The 11,827-nt window shown below is 44.7% G+C and overlaps 2 protein-coding genes across 5 annotated transcripts; one reads left to right on the top strand and one right to left on the bottom strand.

The window, feature by feature from the left end:
• The first annotated feature begins 494 nt into the window (after positions 1 to 494).
• On the top strand, positions 495 to 1,585 carry LOC128738262 (uncharacterized). Of its 4 annotated transcripts, none has more exons than XR_008412086.1 (4): positions 495 to 590; positions 649 to 927; positions 1,002 to 1,153; positions 1,208 to 1,585. XR_008412086.1 is itself a non-coding variant. In XM_053833271.1 (2 exons), exons 1-2 carry the CDS (start codon positions 515 to 517, stop codon positions 1,149 to 1,151), a joined length of 579 nt encoding a protein of 192 aa, XP_053689246.1. In that variant the 5' UTR covers positions 501 to 514; the 3' UTR covers positions 1,152 to 1,585. The 4 variants fall into 4 exon arrangements, 1 of the variants encoding a protein (XP_053689246.1); XR_008412088.1 differs by having other exon boundaries at positions 989 to 1,153; XR_008412085.1 differs by having other exon boundaries at positions 649 to 1,153.
• An 8,055-nt stretch (positions 1,586 to 9,640) lies between these two features.
• Positions 9,641 to 11,468, bottom strand: LOC128746196 (uncharacterized; the record flags this gene model as incomplete). The annotated part of the gene is made up of 2 exons (XM_053843240.1): positions 9,641 to 11,131; positions 11,196 to 11,468. Coding segments are annotated over 2 exons (1,764 nt in total), but the record flags the coding sequence as incomplete, so codon positions are not given.
• Positions 11,469 to 11,827: the final 359 nt, after the last annotated feature.

Here is an 11,827-nt window from a genome sequence, read left to right as displayed (position 1 = left end):
TACTCCTTTACTGATAAGCTTTAGAGGTGTTGTTGATAATTCTTCGTAAAAAATCTTGATTGAAAAAAAAAATAAATAAGCCACATATTTTAAACTTGAGCCATTCAAAACAAATTTCAGAATTATTCCTCACAGTGATCAAATCAAACCACATTTTGTCGAAATAATAAAATTCACGACGTTATAGTGCAGATAATTGGGTTTTTTCCGTGACTGATTTTTTGTTGTGCCTCCCGGGCACCCGGGTACAGTTTACAGCCAATAGTTCGAATTCTGTTCATTAAAACAGTGGTATGAAGCGATCCGAACCCAATGGACAGCTTTCGCTGCCGAAATTCATTCCACACCGAGTGGACTGAGAATGAATGAAACTTAATATTTTTATTTGGCGTACCCACTTCCAAACGATTGAGTTATAAACTGGTTTTGTAATTGATAACCTTTTGCTCGTTCGTACTCTTGAGTTAGCACAGCTCGGCGCGTTCATCAGTCGCTCTGTGAATTCCCCACTAAGATGATGCATCCGGTAACGTTGGCTGGGTTTATTGTGATTCTATTTTATTTACGACAGTGGAATCTTGTCAAAGCAGGTTAGTTTGTTATTTTGATGATTTAAATTTTTTTTTGATTATTTCAAACAAATTTTAGAAACATTTCGTCGTAGTAATGATGGAATGATTTATTTTCCTGAAAGCCACGAAGCAGATACAAGATTTGGAGGAAATCAAAGTAATCACAGTGAAAATGTAAGCTGTAATTCCGAATCTTCAGGAACAAACAAAGCCTCCCGAAAAGGAGTCTACGTATATGACGCAGATGCACAGGAGTGGACAGTTAGCATACTTATAATCCCGCCTCAACGGCAGAATTGTCCTTCCGCGAGTAGCGTTCCGCAAACATCTAACACTTCGCAGGACAAGACATTACGTGTGTATAATGCAGACACTCAGCAATGGGGAGCTGCTAAGATTCAAGACCCTACAATTAGTTCGTTCCCGCAGAGTTCATTCCCTGAGACGACGACGATGAAAATGTCCGAGGAAAAATCTCAATCGGAACAGAGTGAAGTTGGCACTAGTCGAAAAAACCCGGCAAAATCCTTCATATCTTACAACAGCCAAACCAACAGATGGGATGTCACTACACTGTAACAGTAAGTCAGCTAATAATGAGAGTGTATCAAATTGTTCAGTTTTATTCATTATAGTTGGAAGACTTCGATTAATTTAAGTAGCGTACCTGGTTTTGGTACAAACCAGTGCTGAGGTATTTGATATTTACAGACATTTATTTGTGCCAGAAAGTGGTTAAAGAAACAATATTCAAGAATCGCTCCATCGAATCGGACAAATCAATTTAGCAATATACAGAAATTTGGCTGAATAAATATTGGCATTAAATATAACCAAAATTGATCAGTTTGAACCTATATAAATATGTGAAGACTAGATTTTTTATATGATACTGATGCGGAATAAATTATTTTCGCAATGTTAGAGTGCTAGCTGTAAGCAATAATTATTTTATTTTATATATTTTTACTAAAATCGCTCCAGCGTTGATGTAGGGTATAGGTGGATGGCGAAAATAGTTTGATTATTATGAGATTGGGTCTAAAAAACCATTTGCTAATGTATGATTTTATTTAAACACTAAAAAAAATTAAAATGTTTGCATCTCATTTGATGATGTTATTATGATATCTGATAACCAAAATGTAGCTTTTAAAATATTTTGTATTGACACCAAAATTTGTGTTGCTCCGCTTGGTCCAACCAGCTAGTATGCTGCCCACCTCTGCGTCTGGTACCAACCGGATTCGAGGCGAACACCATTTTTGTGGAGTTGCTGTTCAGCATTCTCACAACGCCCAGAACAGAAAAATCAGTAGTTCATCCTTTTCCTCCATACACACCGTTCTCACATACCCCGCCAAAGATGGTCCTAAGCACACGACGTTCAAAAACGGCCAGTGCTTTCACGTACTCGTCGAGCATTGTCCACGTTTCTTGCCCGTAGAAGACTACCGGTCTTGTTAGCGTTTTGTCATGATTCGTTTGATACAGGGATGAAGCCTACTAGTCCTTAGGGTCTTGTGGGGATGGAAGATAGCAATGTTCCAGCACTTGCTCTCCAAGTTGTCGAACGAGAAATCGGGTTGCTGAAGACCAACAAAGCCGCCGATAAGGACAACCTGCTAGCAAAGCTTTATAAACATTGTCGAGAGACGCTGGCAACGGCACTTCACTGGGTTATCTCCAAAGTTCACTTACTTACTTGGCTTTACATACAGGGGGTTCAATAACTCCGAATACACTTTAAAAATGTGTTAAAAAATGAAAATACAAGATATTCTTTCCTGAGTCAATTTTAATTGAAGCCGGGTCGCTCACCTCTCGCAAACAACTTTACTACGATGTTGCGGTACTCCTTCATTTCATCGCGCGCTGTAAACAAATGACATCAAGTTGACACCTTGCGCGTCGGTTAGCCTATATGTAAGGTTAAAGCTGACACAAATACCAATACACAGAATGCACATGAAGCGCACTTAGACAACGATGAAAAGTTGTATTCGAACTTATTGAACACCTTGTATTAAGACAAGGCCTGCATCTCTTCGTCTTGTTCCTACCAGATTCGACGCGAAAACCATTTTTGCATGATAGTTGCCCAGCATTCTAGCAACATGTCCTGCCCAACGTGTCCATCGAGCATTAAACACTTTCTGTACACTGGGTTCGCCGTTGAGACGCGCGAACTCGTGGTTAATTTTTCGCCTCCATACACCGTTCTCTTGCACGCCGCCAAAGATGGTTCTTAGCACCCGCCATTCGAAAACTCCGAGTGCTCGTAGGTCCTCTTCTAGCAGTGTCCACGTTTCGTGCCCGTAGTGGACAACCGGTCTAATTAGCGTTTTGTACAGTATGCACTTTGTACGGTGGTCCAGATTGTTTGACCGCTAGTGTTTGTGGAGGCCGATGGCTCGACTTCCGCTGATGATACGCCTTTTAATCTCACGGCTGGTATTGTTGTCCTCTGTTGCTAGTGAAGTAAACATCCAGCTTCCACGCAGAGCAGTTGTTTATTACTTTTGCGTTACCAATGCTCAGCGGATGGTTGTCGTTGAAGATATGCTCAACCATTTTTGATCTAAAATGGTGTGTCAGACCCTTCTCGGCATCTCTTCATACTTTTGCTACCTCTGCCAAGTATTCTTTAGTACGTGTTTCCAGATTCCTTCTAGTTTGGCCGATGTAAACCTTTTCGCAATGTGGGCAACTGATTTCATAAATCCCGGATTTTCTGTTCTTCAATCGGGTCTTTAGTTGATCCCAACTTATTTTTGAGCTGGTTATTTCTGCTGCTGTTCCCTGCTATGTATCATGTGATGGAAAGCTGCCATTTTGTGTTGGTGGGAGTGGTTAGATGAGCTAGGTATAACTTGTTTGGTTAGAGCTAGATTGGTTGAAAAGTAGTAAGAAGCGTAGAGGGAAAAAGGGGTGAAAACACACCGACACTTTAAGCACGGATAATAAGCAGTTCGCTCACTCTATAGCGATACTGCAATAACAACGAAGTGCGGAACAACACCTGGATAAGATCACAATAGTGTAGGGACTATAGCAAATGATCAGTAATATCTCATTGAGTAAACGGAATGCAAATATTAAATTTGCTAAAAATTCTATCTTTTATAAGAAACCATTTTAGCGTGCATTAACGTGTTGCTCACAACGCAACAAACATCGTTTGCTTGCTCTGCTTGACTCGAGTGGCGAACAAGCACACGAAAAGGATGACTAGCAAATAGCCCGGAGAAGTGCTATGTCTTTCGGTTATATAGGAAGAAAAGATATGGAAAGAAAGAGACGCGGGAAAATTTGGTTGATACAAATGTATAGAACGAGAGAGGGATTGATTTGGTGTTCATAGTTCATTCAATTGGTTATAGTCGAGAATGATAGACGTGAAGTTAAGTTCGGTCACGACAAATAGATCAAAATGCTGGTCGTAGTGATAATATCCACACACACACACACACACACACAAAAAAACTTGTTTGGTGTTCGTTGGTTTCCTGTAAATTTCAATTTCAATTTCTGTTTCTGTGATTTCAATTTGTCTGATTACAACGATATCCAAGAAAGGAAGTTTTCCGTCCTTTTCTATTTCATATGTGAAGTGTATGTTCCTGTGTGTGCCATTTATGGCTGCTAGAATGGTTTCCAGTTCTCCCTTTTTGATTATGCTGAAAACGTCGTCGACGTATCGCCACCATCTTTTTGGGAGTACCAGGTTTTGTTCCAGCTTGCTTTCATTGTTAGCCATGAACAGCTCACACAGAAACGGTGATAATGGATTGTCCATCGGTGCACCTTTCAACTGTTTGTAATAGTTGTTTCTGAATGTGAAGTAGTTCTCCTCAATACACAAACGTGTCAGTTTTAAATAACCTCCCACCCTTTCTTCTCCATGCGTTGTCCTCATGTTGTTCCAATAGCCAGTCTTCTAAGAGGCTTAACGATTCTTCCACGGGGACGCTTGGGAATAAGGCCGTAACATCGAAAGAGACCATTATGTCGTCTTCTGCTAGTTCTTCCGATGTTTTTAGGCGCCCGACGAATTCTCGTGTGCTGCTGACAGAACGGCTCGGGAATTTTATTGGAATTCTTTGGAACTCGGTTACCAACCATTTGGCAATCTTTTCTGTGGGTGATCCGTTTGCCGTGATTATTTCCCTGGAACCCAGGAAAGAGGAACCTTGAAGTCCGCATCGTTAAACGAACTGAAAGAAAAACCAGTATACTACGTAAAGGCAGACAAAGGAAACAAGGTTAGAGATTTACAAGAGGTGCTCCTCCATTTTACTAAACAAAGACCCTGGAAACGGTTACTCCTGGCTTTTTAAATATGTGCCAAAACACAGACGTACAGAGACGAGCCGCATGTGACCCTTTGAAATAATTCTTGCGGCCCGCGAGCTGATTTGAAAGATGGTGGACTTATGAGAAAATTTTTGATGACTTAGGAGTCTCTCAGTGCTTGTTGTCAAACTGAATTTTTTTCTGGTTTAAATCTTGTGGTGACTGGTGACTCCTAGAAAAGGGTTTTTATTGTCGCATGTTTTACATTTTGTTATGCACAGAAATGACCAGAGATTATTGCGGCCCGCAGCATTCATGGACGATCTGATTTGGTCCGCACCATGCATATGCCTGGGCACCACTAACCGCCTGACCACCTAGGCACCGAAGCAGTTTGACCGGATGCTAGATATACTTACCGAAGAGATCACGGGCCATAAGCTGGTTGTCATTGGAGGCGACTTCAATGTTTGGGCAGACGAGTGGGGTCTAGGGTGCAAAGTTTACTAGAAGCTTTGTCCACGCAGGACGTAAGTCTGGCAAACGTGCATGAGGGTACAATAATAGATCATCGATCATCGATCACCCTCTGCACCTCTACGTTGCTAGCCTACATGGATTGGAGGGTGTCCGATGAGTACACGCATAGCGACCACCAAGCTATACCGTACACGATTGAACGACGGATGCCACGGGCACGCGGGTTGAAGTCGACCGGGAGGAGGTGGAAAGTCTGGGCCTTCGATAAAGACCTGTTCGATGAAGCACTCAGTGCAGAGAGCAACCGCTCGAACCTGAGTACCCATGAGCTAACCAATGTCCTAATACTTGCATCTAATATAACCATGCCTAGGACAGGGCAGCCAGCGATCGGTAGTCGCTCGGTATACTGGTGAAGCGAGACCATCGGTCTCCTCCATTCCAGATGCCGCAGAGCGAGAAGGCGGATGCAGAGGGCTCGAACCGACGCGGATGCCGAAGCGCATGGAGTTGAGCTTAGAGCGATCAGGTTGGCGCTCAATAAGGAGGTTAGGCGTAGCAAGAAATCCTGTTTTCAGGAACTATGCCGTGATGCGGATTCGAGCCCCTGAGGTGGTACTTACCAGGTGGTGATGAAAAAGATGACGAGTGAACCTACTCCGCAGAAAACCTGCCCACATAAACTGGATGACTACGTGAGAGGGTTCTTTCCGCAACACGATCCAGTGTGGTGGCCTCAGACCCCTTACGGTCAATCGGGTCATATACTCCGGTCACGTATAAGGAAAACATCAAGTGATCTCTAATCGTGTAGGCCAATCTGCCTGCCTAACGTGTCAATTATGCAAGTTACTAGAGCGGATAATCCTAAACAGGCTGATGTGTTGTGAGGCCTGTGATACGCCTGAAACGTGATACCGGGCTGACAAGGACGCAGTTTGATTTCTGTAAGAGAAAGTCCACTTTCGATGCCATCAAATCCATCATAGAGAGGCCCGAGAAACCTACGAGACAGAAGAGGCGGGGCGACAGGTATTGTGTCACAGTTACGATCGACTGGGTCGCGGCTAGGACCGCCTATGCAAGTTGCTTAAAAGCTACTTCGAGAACCGGATGCTAGTGTACGACACGGCTGATGGAGTGAAGAAGTACAAAATGACAGCGGGTGTTTCACAGGGCTCGATTCTCTGTCCTACGCTCTGGAATGCTATGTATGATGGGTTGTTGCGGCTCGAGCTGCCCACTGGGGTCGAGATCACAGGCTTCGCCGACGATATCATCCTAACAGTGGTAGGCGAGTTTCTTGAAGAGGTGGAAATGCTGGCATCAGACGACTTAGGCATAATAGAGGACTGGATGGCTGGTGTCAATCTACGATTGGCACACCATAAGACGGAGACAATGATGATCAGTAACCGTAAGGCGGCCCTAGAGGTCAAAATTATCGTTTTGGGACAAGTGATTGTCTCCAAACGTAGTGTGAAGTACCTACCTGGGTGTTATGGCAGACAACAGGCTGAGTCCAGGATTATGCCTAACGGCTGTAGACCTAGCAGTAATAGGAGAACCAGATGACCAGCGTTGCCATGTCGATGCTGAGGTATGGTGCACCGGCCTGGACTCCGGCCTTGGGTAATAAGCGCAACCAGGCATGTCTGAACAAACTGTTCAAATTGATGACATATGGCCTATGCATACTTCTAGGTGAAGACATCGAGTGCCATAGGCAAAGGAACGTCAGGGGCGCTCGTGACAGTCTTAGGCGGGACTCTATTAGGTGGTGGTAGGCGGAATGGAACCACGCTGAACACAGCAGTTGGACCCATAGGCCGATCCAGAACATCTCGTGCTGGCTCGGTAGAAGACACGGTGAGGTAAACTTTTATCTCACTCAATTTTTATCAGGTGACGGATGCTTTAAGAAGGTTCTACATACGCGTGGGCAGGTAGAGACGCCATTTTGTCCCGTTTGTACGGTAGCCGAGGCACCGTCAATAGGGCGGTTACGGATGCGATGACGGAGTTGCAACGGCTAGAACGACAGGGCCTGGCATAGCTCAACAAGAGTCAGATAAAGGGCTGACTGGGCAGCCCAAGTCCTATGTGAGGGGTGGTGGCGGTATGTTTTGAAGTGTGTTATTTGAACCTACACCAGCAACGGGTACGATGGAATGCTTATACATATCCTCCCTCCTGAAGTAAAACCTAACGGTAGTTCCAGAAGTGGTTCAGAAATCAGCGAGCGGGAGAGTTTTTAGTAAGCAGGCGCAAGTTGGCACCTTGCGAATCCTAGTCGGCACCGTGGAGGCGTTGTATTCGGAAAATTTTCTCAAACCTGCATAAAAATATAAAAAAGCATAGCGCTACGATGTCGAACTTACGGTTCATTAATTCTTTGGAAGGCACATGGGTATTTTCATGTTCCTAATTTCCGATTGTTTCGATTAAAGTTATTATTATTATTACAGTTATTCTTATTTTTCAGTGGTTCAGGTTTGCAAAACCCGCAACCAACCCCACAGTATCGCTGGAGGGCCAACGTAGCTCGAAGGAGCCTTCCTTCCCTGTCAGCTTCAGCATACGACCTTGGTCTCCACCGGGGTTGGTCACCCGATATTCACCGAGGTTGCTCGTATCCCGGCTGGTACTACGAGAAAGTAAGGATAGGAGTTGCTGGATAAGAGGCTGTGGACCACTGTAGGGTTAATTTTATGCCCAGTGCGTAAAGCACACAACCCAGCTGTTCACCAGCCAAGGTTTGGAGATCACAAATATGAAGATCGGCTGTACATCTGATACAATTATCACGGCATAACGCTGGTAAACGTCGCTTACAAGGTACTCTCCCAGTTCTTGTTACGTGGGCAGTCACCGACAGTGAAAGCTTTTGTAGGGAATTACTAGGCGAGCTTCATGGAAGCTCACACCACTGCGTACCAAATTTTTAGTACCCAACGGGTCTTTCCGAAATGTCAGGAGTTGCCCACGTATCACATTTTTAGAGATTTCGAAGCAGCATACGATACATTCCATCGAGACCAGCTGTGGTAGATAATGCACGAACGCGGTTTCCGGACGAAGTAAGGCGACTGATCAGAGCTCCTATGGGTCGATTGATGTGTTTCATGTGCATCTCAAGGACACTCTCGAATCCCTTCAAGGCGCCCCTCGCCACGACAAGGTAAAAGCTTATTCTACATGCTATTCAATATTGCTCTTGCGGCGAGCGGGCATCGAAACGAAACCTTTGATTTTCACCAAAGGTAACCAACTCCTAGGCTTTGCAGAGGACTTTGACGTCATAGCCAGCCAGGAACTTTACGACAGCGGAAGAAATCTACGCCAGAATAAAAGCCGAGTTTAGGCGGATTGGGCTATAAAAAATGCTTCGAAGACCAAATACACGAAAGAACGAGACTCAAAGGAGACAAATGCGCACCAATGCACGGACGGTAACTGTTGATTCTGACGAACTAGAAAAATGGTACCTAAATGATCTCGTGTATTTGAGATTGCTGGTGACTGCGGACAACAACACTAGTAAGGAGATTCAGCGGTGCATTCAAGCAGGAAATCGGACCTGCTTTGCCCTTTGCAAAACACTTCGATCAAGAAGCATGTACTGCAGTACAAAGCTGGCAGTCTACAAAACCCTTATTAAACCGATAGTTTTTATATAAACTTGAAGCTATGACGCTATGCGCGGATGACATACCTGCCCTTGCCGTGTTCGAGCGGTGCTGCGGACGATATTTGGCGGATTACAAACGGAAAGCATAGGATGATGTATGAATCACGAGCCACAGACACTGCTTGGAGAGATTCTTATCGTACATCTGTCGAAAATTGGTAGATGCCAGATAGGAGTGCGACGAAAACGGTTCTTTTCCACAATCCCCGCCGTCAACAGAAATAGAAGTGCCCGCCGTCCAAGACGGTTCAGCCAGATTTAAAGCGCCTTGCAACTTCTTAGCCCCCTGGGAAATTGGCGATGATCGACCCAAGATCGAGTTCATTGGAGACGACTGCTTGAAACGACGACGATATTAACCCCTCCCACGATGGTCAGTTTTCTTTCTTAACCCAGAATCAAAACACTGTCAACATTTCAAATTTCGATTTTGGAAGTTTACTGTCCACAGCAAAACATTTTTTTACTCCTAAAAACTAGGTTAAATAAATAAACTAATCCTAATATTTTCCAGTACTAACAATACACTACACTATAAAACACAAGGCAAATTGCACTATGGATCTAGTCCGGCTGACTAACGATGACGGAGTTCAAAGCTTCAAAGCTTGAAGCTTATACTGAACGGCCTGTCGTTGAAGTGTGGAATCCTTGGCGGTGGATGGGGAGCTTTGACGCCCAGTGGCAAATGGGCACCGGGAATGCGACGAACCGGTCGTCCTCGGCCTCCGTGCGAGTGCTGCGGTCCAACCGGATGTTGCGGGAATGGCGGCCCGGGTGGACCCTGTGGACGCTGCCGGATCTCCGCCGGACGCTTCGATGCGTGTGCCTTCAGATATTCGATCTGCGCTCTGAGTGCTTCCTTTTCTAACTTTTCGTCTTCTTGGCTCTTCAGGAACTGTTGGTAGGTTGGCTTTTTGCCCGGATGGCCGTCCAAGAAATGGGTAGTAGTTTTGTATGCATGCTCGGCATTGAGGAAGTTTTCGATCTGGCCTTTGGCTGCGATACTGGCACCTATGTGTTCGTCAGGATACAGATTCGGTACATCTTGCAACTTAAAGTTAGGTCGGAACTCAAGCGGGTTAGGGTTGTCAATGTCTGAAGCGTGTAGTTTGGATTTGTGTGGGTTCGATTTAGTATGCGTGTGAGGTCGGAATTTGTTCTGAGCGCCGGGCAGCTTGATGTTTTTCACATCGAAGTCGCTCTCGTACTCGGTGATGGGTTTCTGCGGTATGGATCCGTAGGATGAGTGTAGTTTTGGAAACTTTTGCTTGGCGAACGTTTCGTCCGATTCGTCGCTACTGTCTAGATGGTAGTTGTTCGTCAAACTGCTGCCCTTGAACGGTTTGAATTTTGTACTTCCAAAACCACTCTCGCCACTATCAATGTCATAAAGGGAGGAAGATGGTTTCTCTGGTTTACCTAAAAGTCCTTCACCAAAATTTTTCAGTGTCGATATAGCAGATTTCACCAGTGGTGGCTCTCCGAACCCGTACGGGTTCTTCTTTTTGCCACCACCGGAGAAGAAATGTTCAACCTTACCGACACCGAAACTACTGCCGAACGAGCCACCTCCGGTCCCTCCGAACGTATCGTCATCTAGAGAAAGTTTGTTCTTCTTGTTCTTTGCGGTATGCGAGGATAGTCCAAAGTCATCGTAGCTAGAAGGCAATTTTTTTACCTTTCCGTCAAAACCTAAAGATGAACCTGAAAAGGTCGAAAATGGTGAACTTTTCCCTCCCGTATAGCTTTGAAGCGCGGATTTGTGGTTTTTGCCGATCTTTAGATTTGAGTACAGGTCATACTCCGACGAATCGTCCAAGTGGTCTAACCTACCCGAGTAAGAAGATTTCGTGGGAGTTGGATGGGAAATGGAGAATTTGCTGGTGATGGAGGTTTTTGGTTTGATGTCCGGGGAAGTTTTGGAATAGTCATTGTTTAAAAAGTCAAAGGATCCACTTGGTTTGTAGTTGCTGGATTGCGTGATCGGTAGCTGTGGTTTGTGATTCCTGTAAAGTCCGTAGTCTTCATCCGAATCAGAGTCTAGAGAGTCGGAAAGTTTAGTACCGCCAAAGTTGTACTCCGAATACGACTGCAACGAAAAAGTTGTTACGATTATTCTCAAGCTTAGGCTGTAAATTAGTACGCTACAATACCGTTAGTTTATCGCCGCTGCTGGTAATTGGCTTGAAAGAACTTCCCTTGCCAACGTTATCCCCGTTCGAAGCACCGATCGAAAATGAATCGCCCACTGTGTACAGACCCTCGCCATTTTCGGCATGCTTGATTTCCGAACTTTCAACTTCTTCCTGGACGGGCGCCGGCGTAGTTGTCGTCGTTCTTCGATAGAACGCTCGACGTTTTTCCGCTTTGTGTGACAGTGTTGGCGACGCCAGCAACGCCATTAACAGTATCTGAAAATAGTCCAAAATATAGGTATTACAAATTAGTTCGGAGTGTCACGTTTGCAGATATTTGTTTGTTTGTGTTATTAACTTAGATTTTACATTCTACGATCGTGTCAAACCTAGCGTGACCTCCCTGCTTACAAAAACAATCATTATACAATGAAAAACGACTGCAGCAGTCCCCCGAATAAGGTGGTTTCGAATAAGAACGTTTCCAATAACAACGGTCTCTAGTGATTCCATTAAAGCGGTCGAACGTCTTTATTGAAGTCTACATAACATGTGGGAATTGACTTATATGGTTCCAACTCGTGATCCTGACGACAAACTTTGTCGAAGACACTAACTTTCTATACGGTCAGGATCATGAGTTGGAACCA

Source organism: Sabethes cyaneus, chromosome 1 (genome assembly GCF_943734655.1).
Source record: "Sabethes cyaneus chromosome 1, idSabCyanKW18_F2, whole genome shotgun sequence".
Taxonomy (NCBI): Eukaryota; Metazoa; Arthropoda; class Insecta; order Diptera; family Culicidae; genus Sabethes; species Sabethes cyaneus.
Note: the sequence above shows the minus strand (reverse complement) of the source record. Positions and strands in the feature narration are given on the sequence as shown.

What these genes read in the sequence shown, in the direction of transcription:
- LOC128738262 (XM_053833271.1), top strand. Translation starts at nt 515, where the DNA reads ATGATGCATCCGGTAACGTTGGCTGGGTTTATTGTGATTCTATTTTAT. An exon ending in GTGGAATCTTGTCAAAGCAG is followed by an intron (nt 591 to 648) that starts GTTAGTTTGTTA and finishes AACAAATTTTAG; the next exon opens with AAACATTTCGTCGTAGTAAT.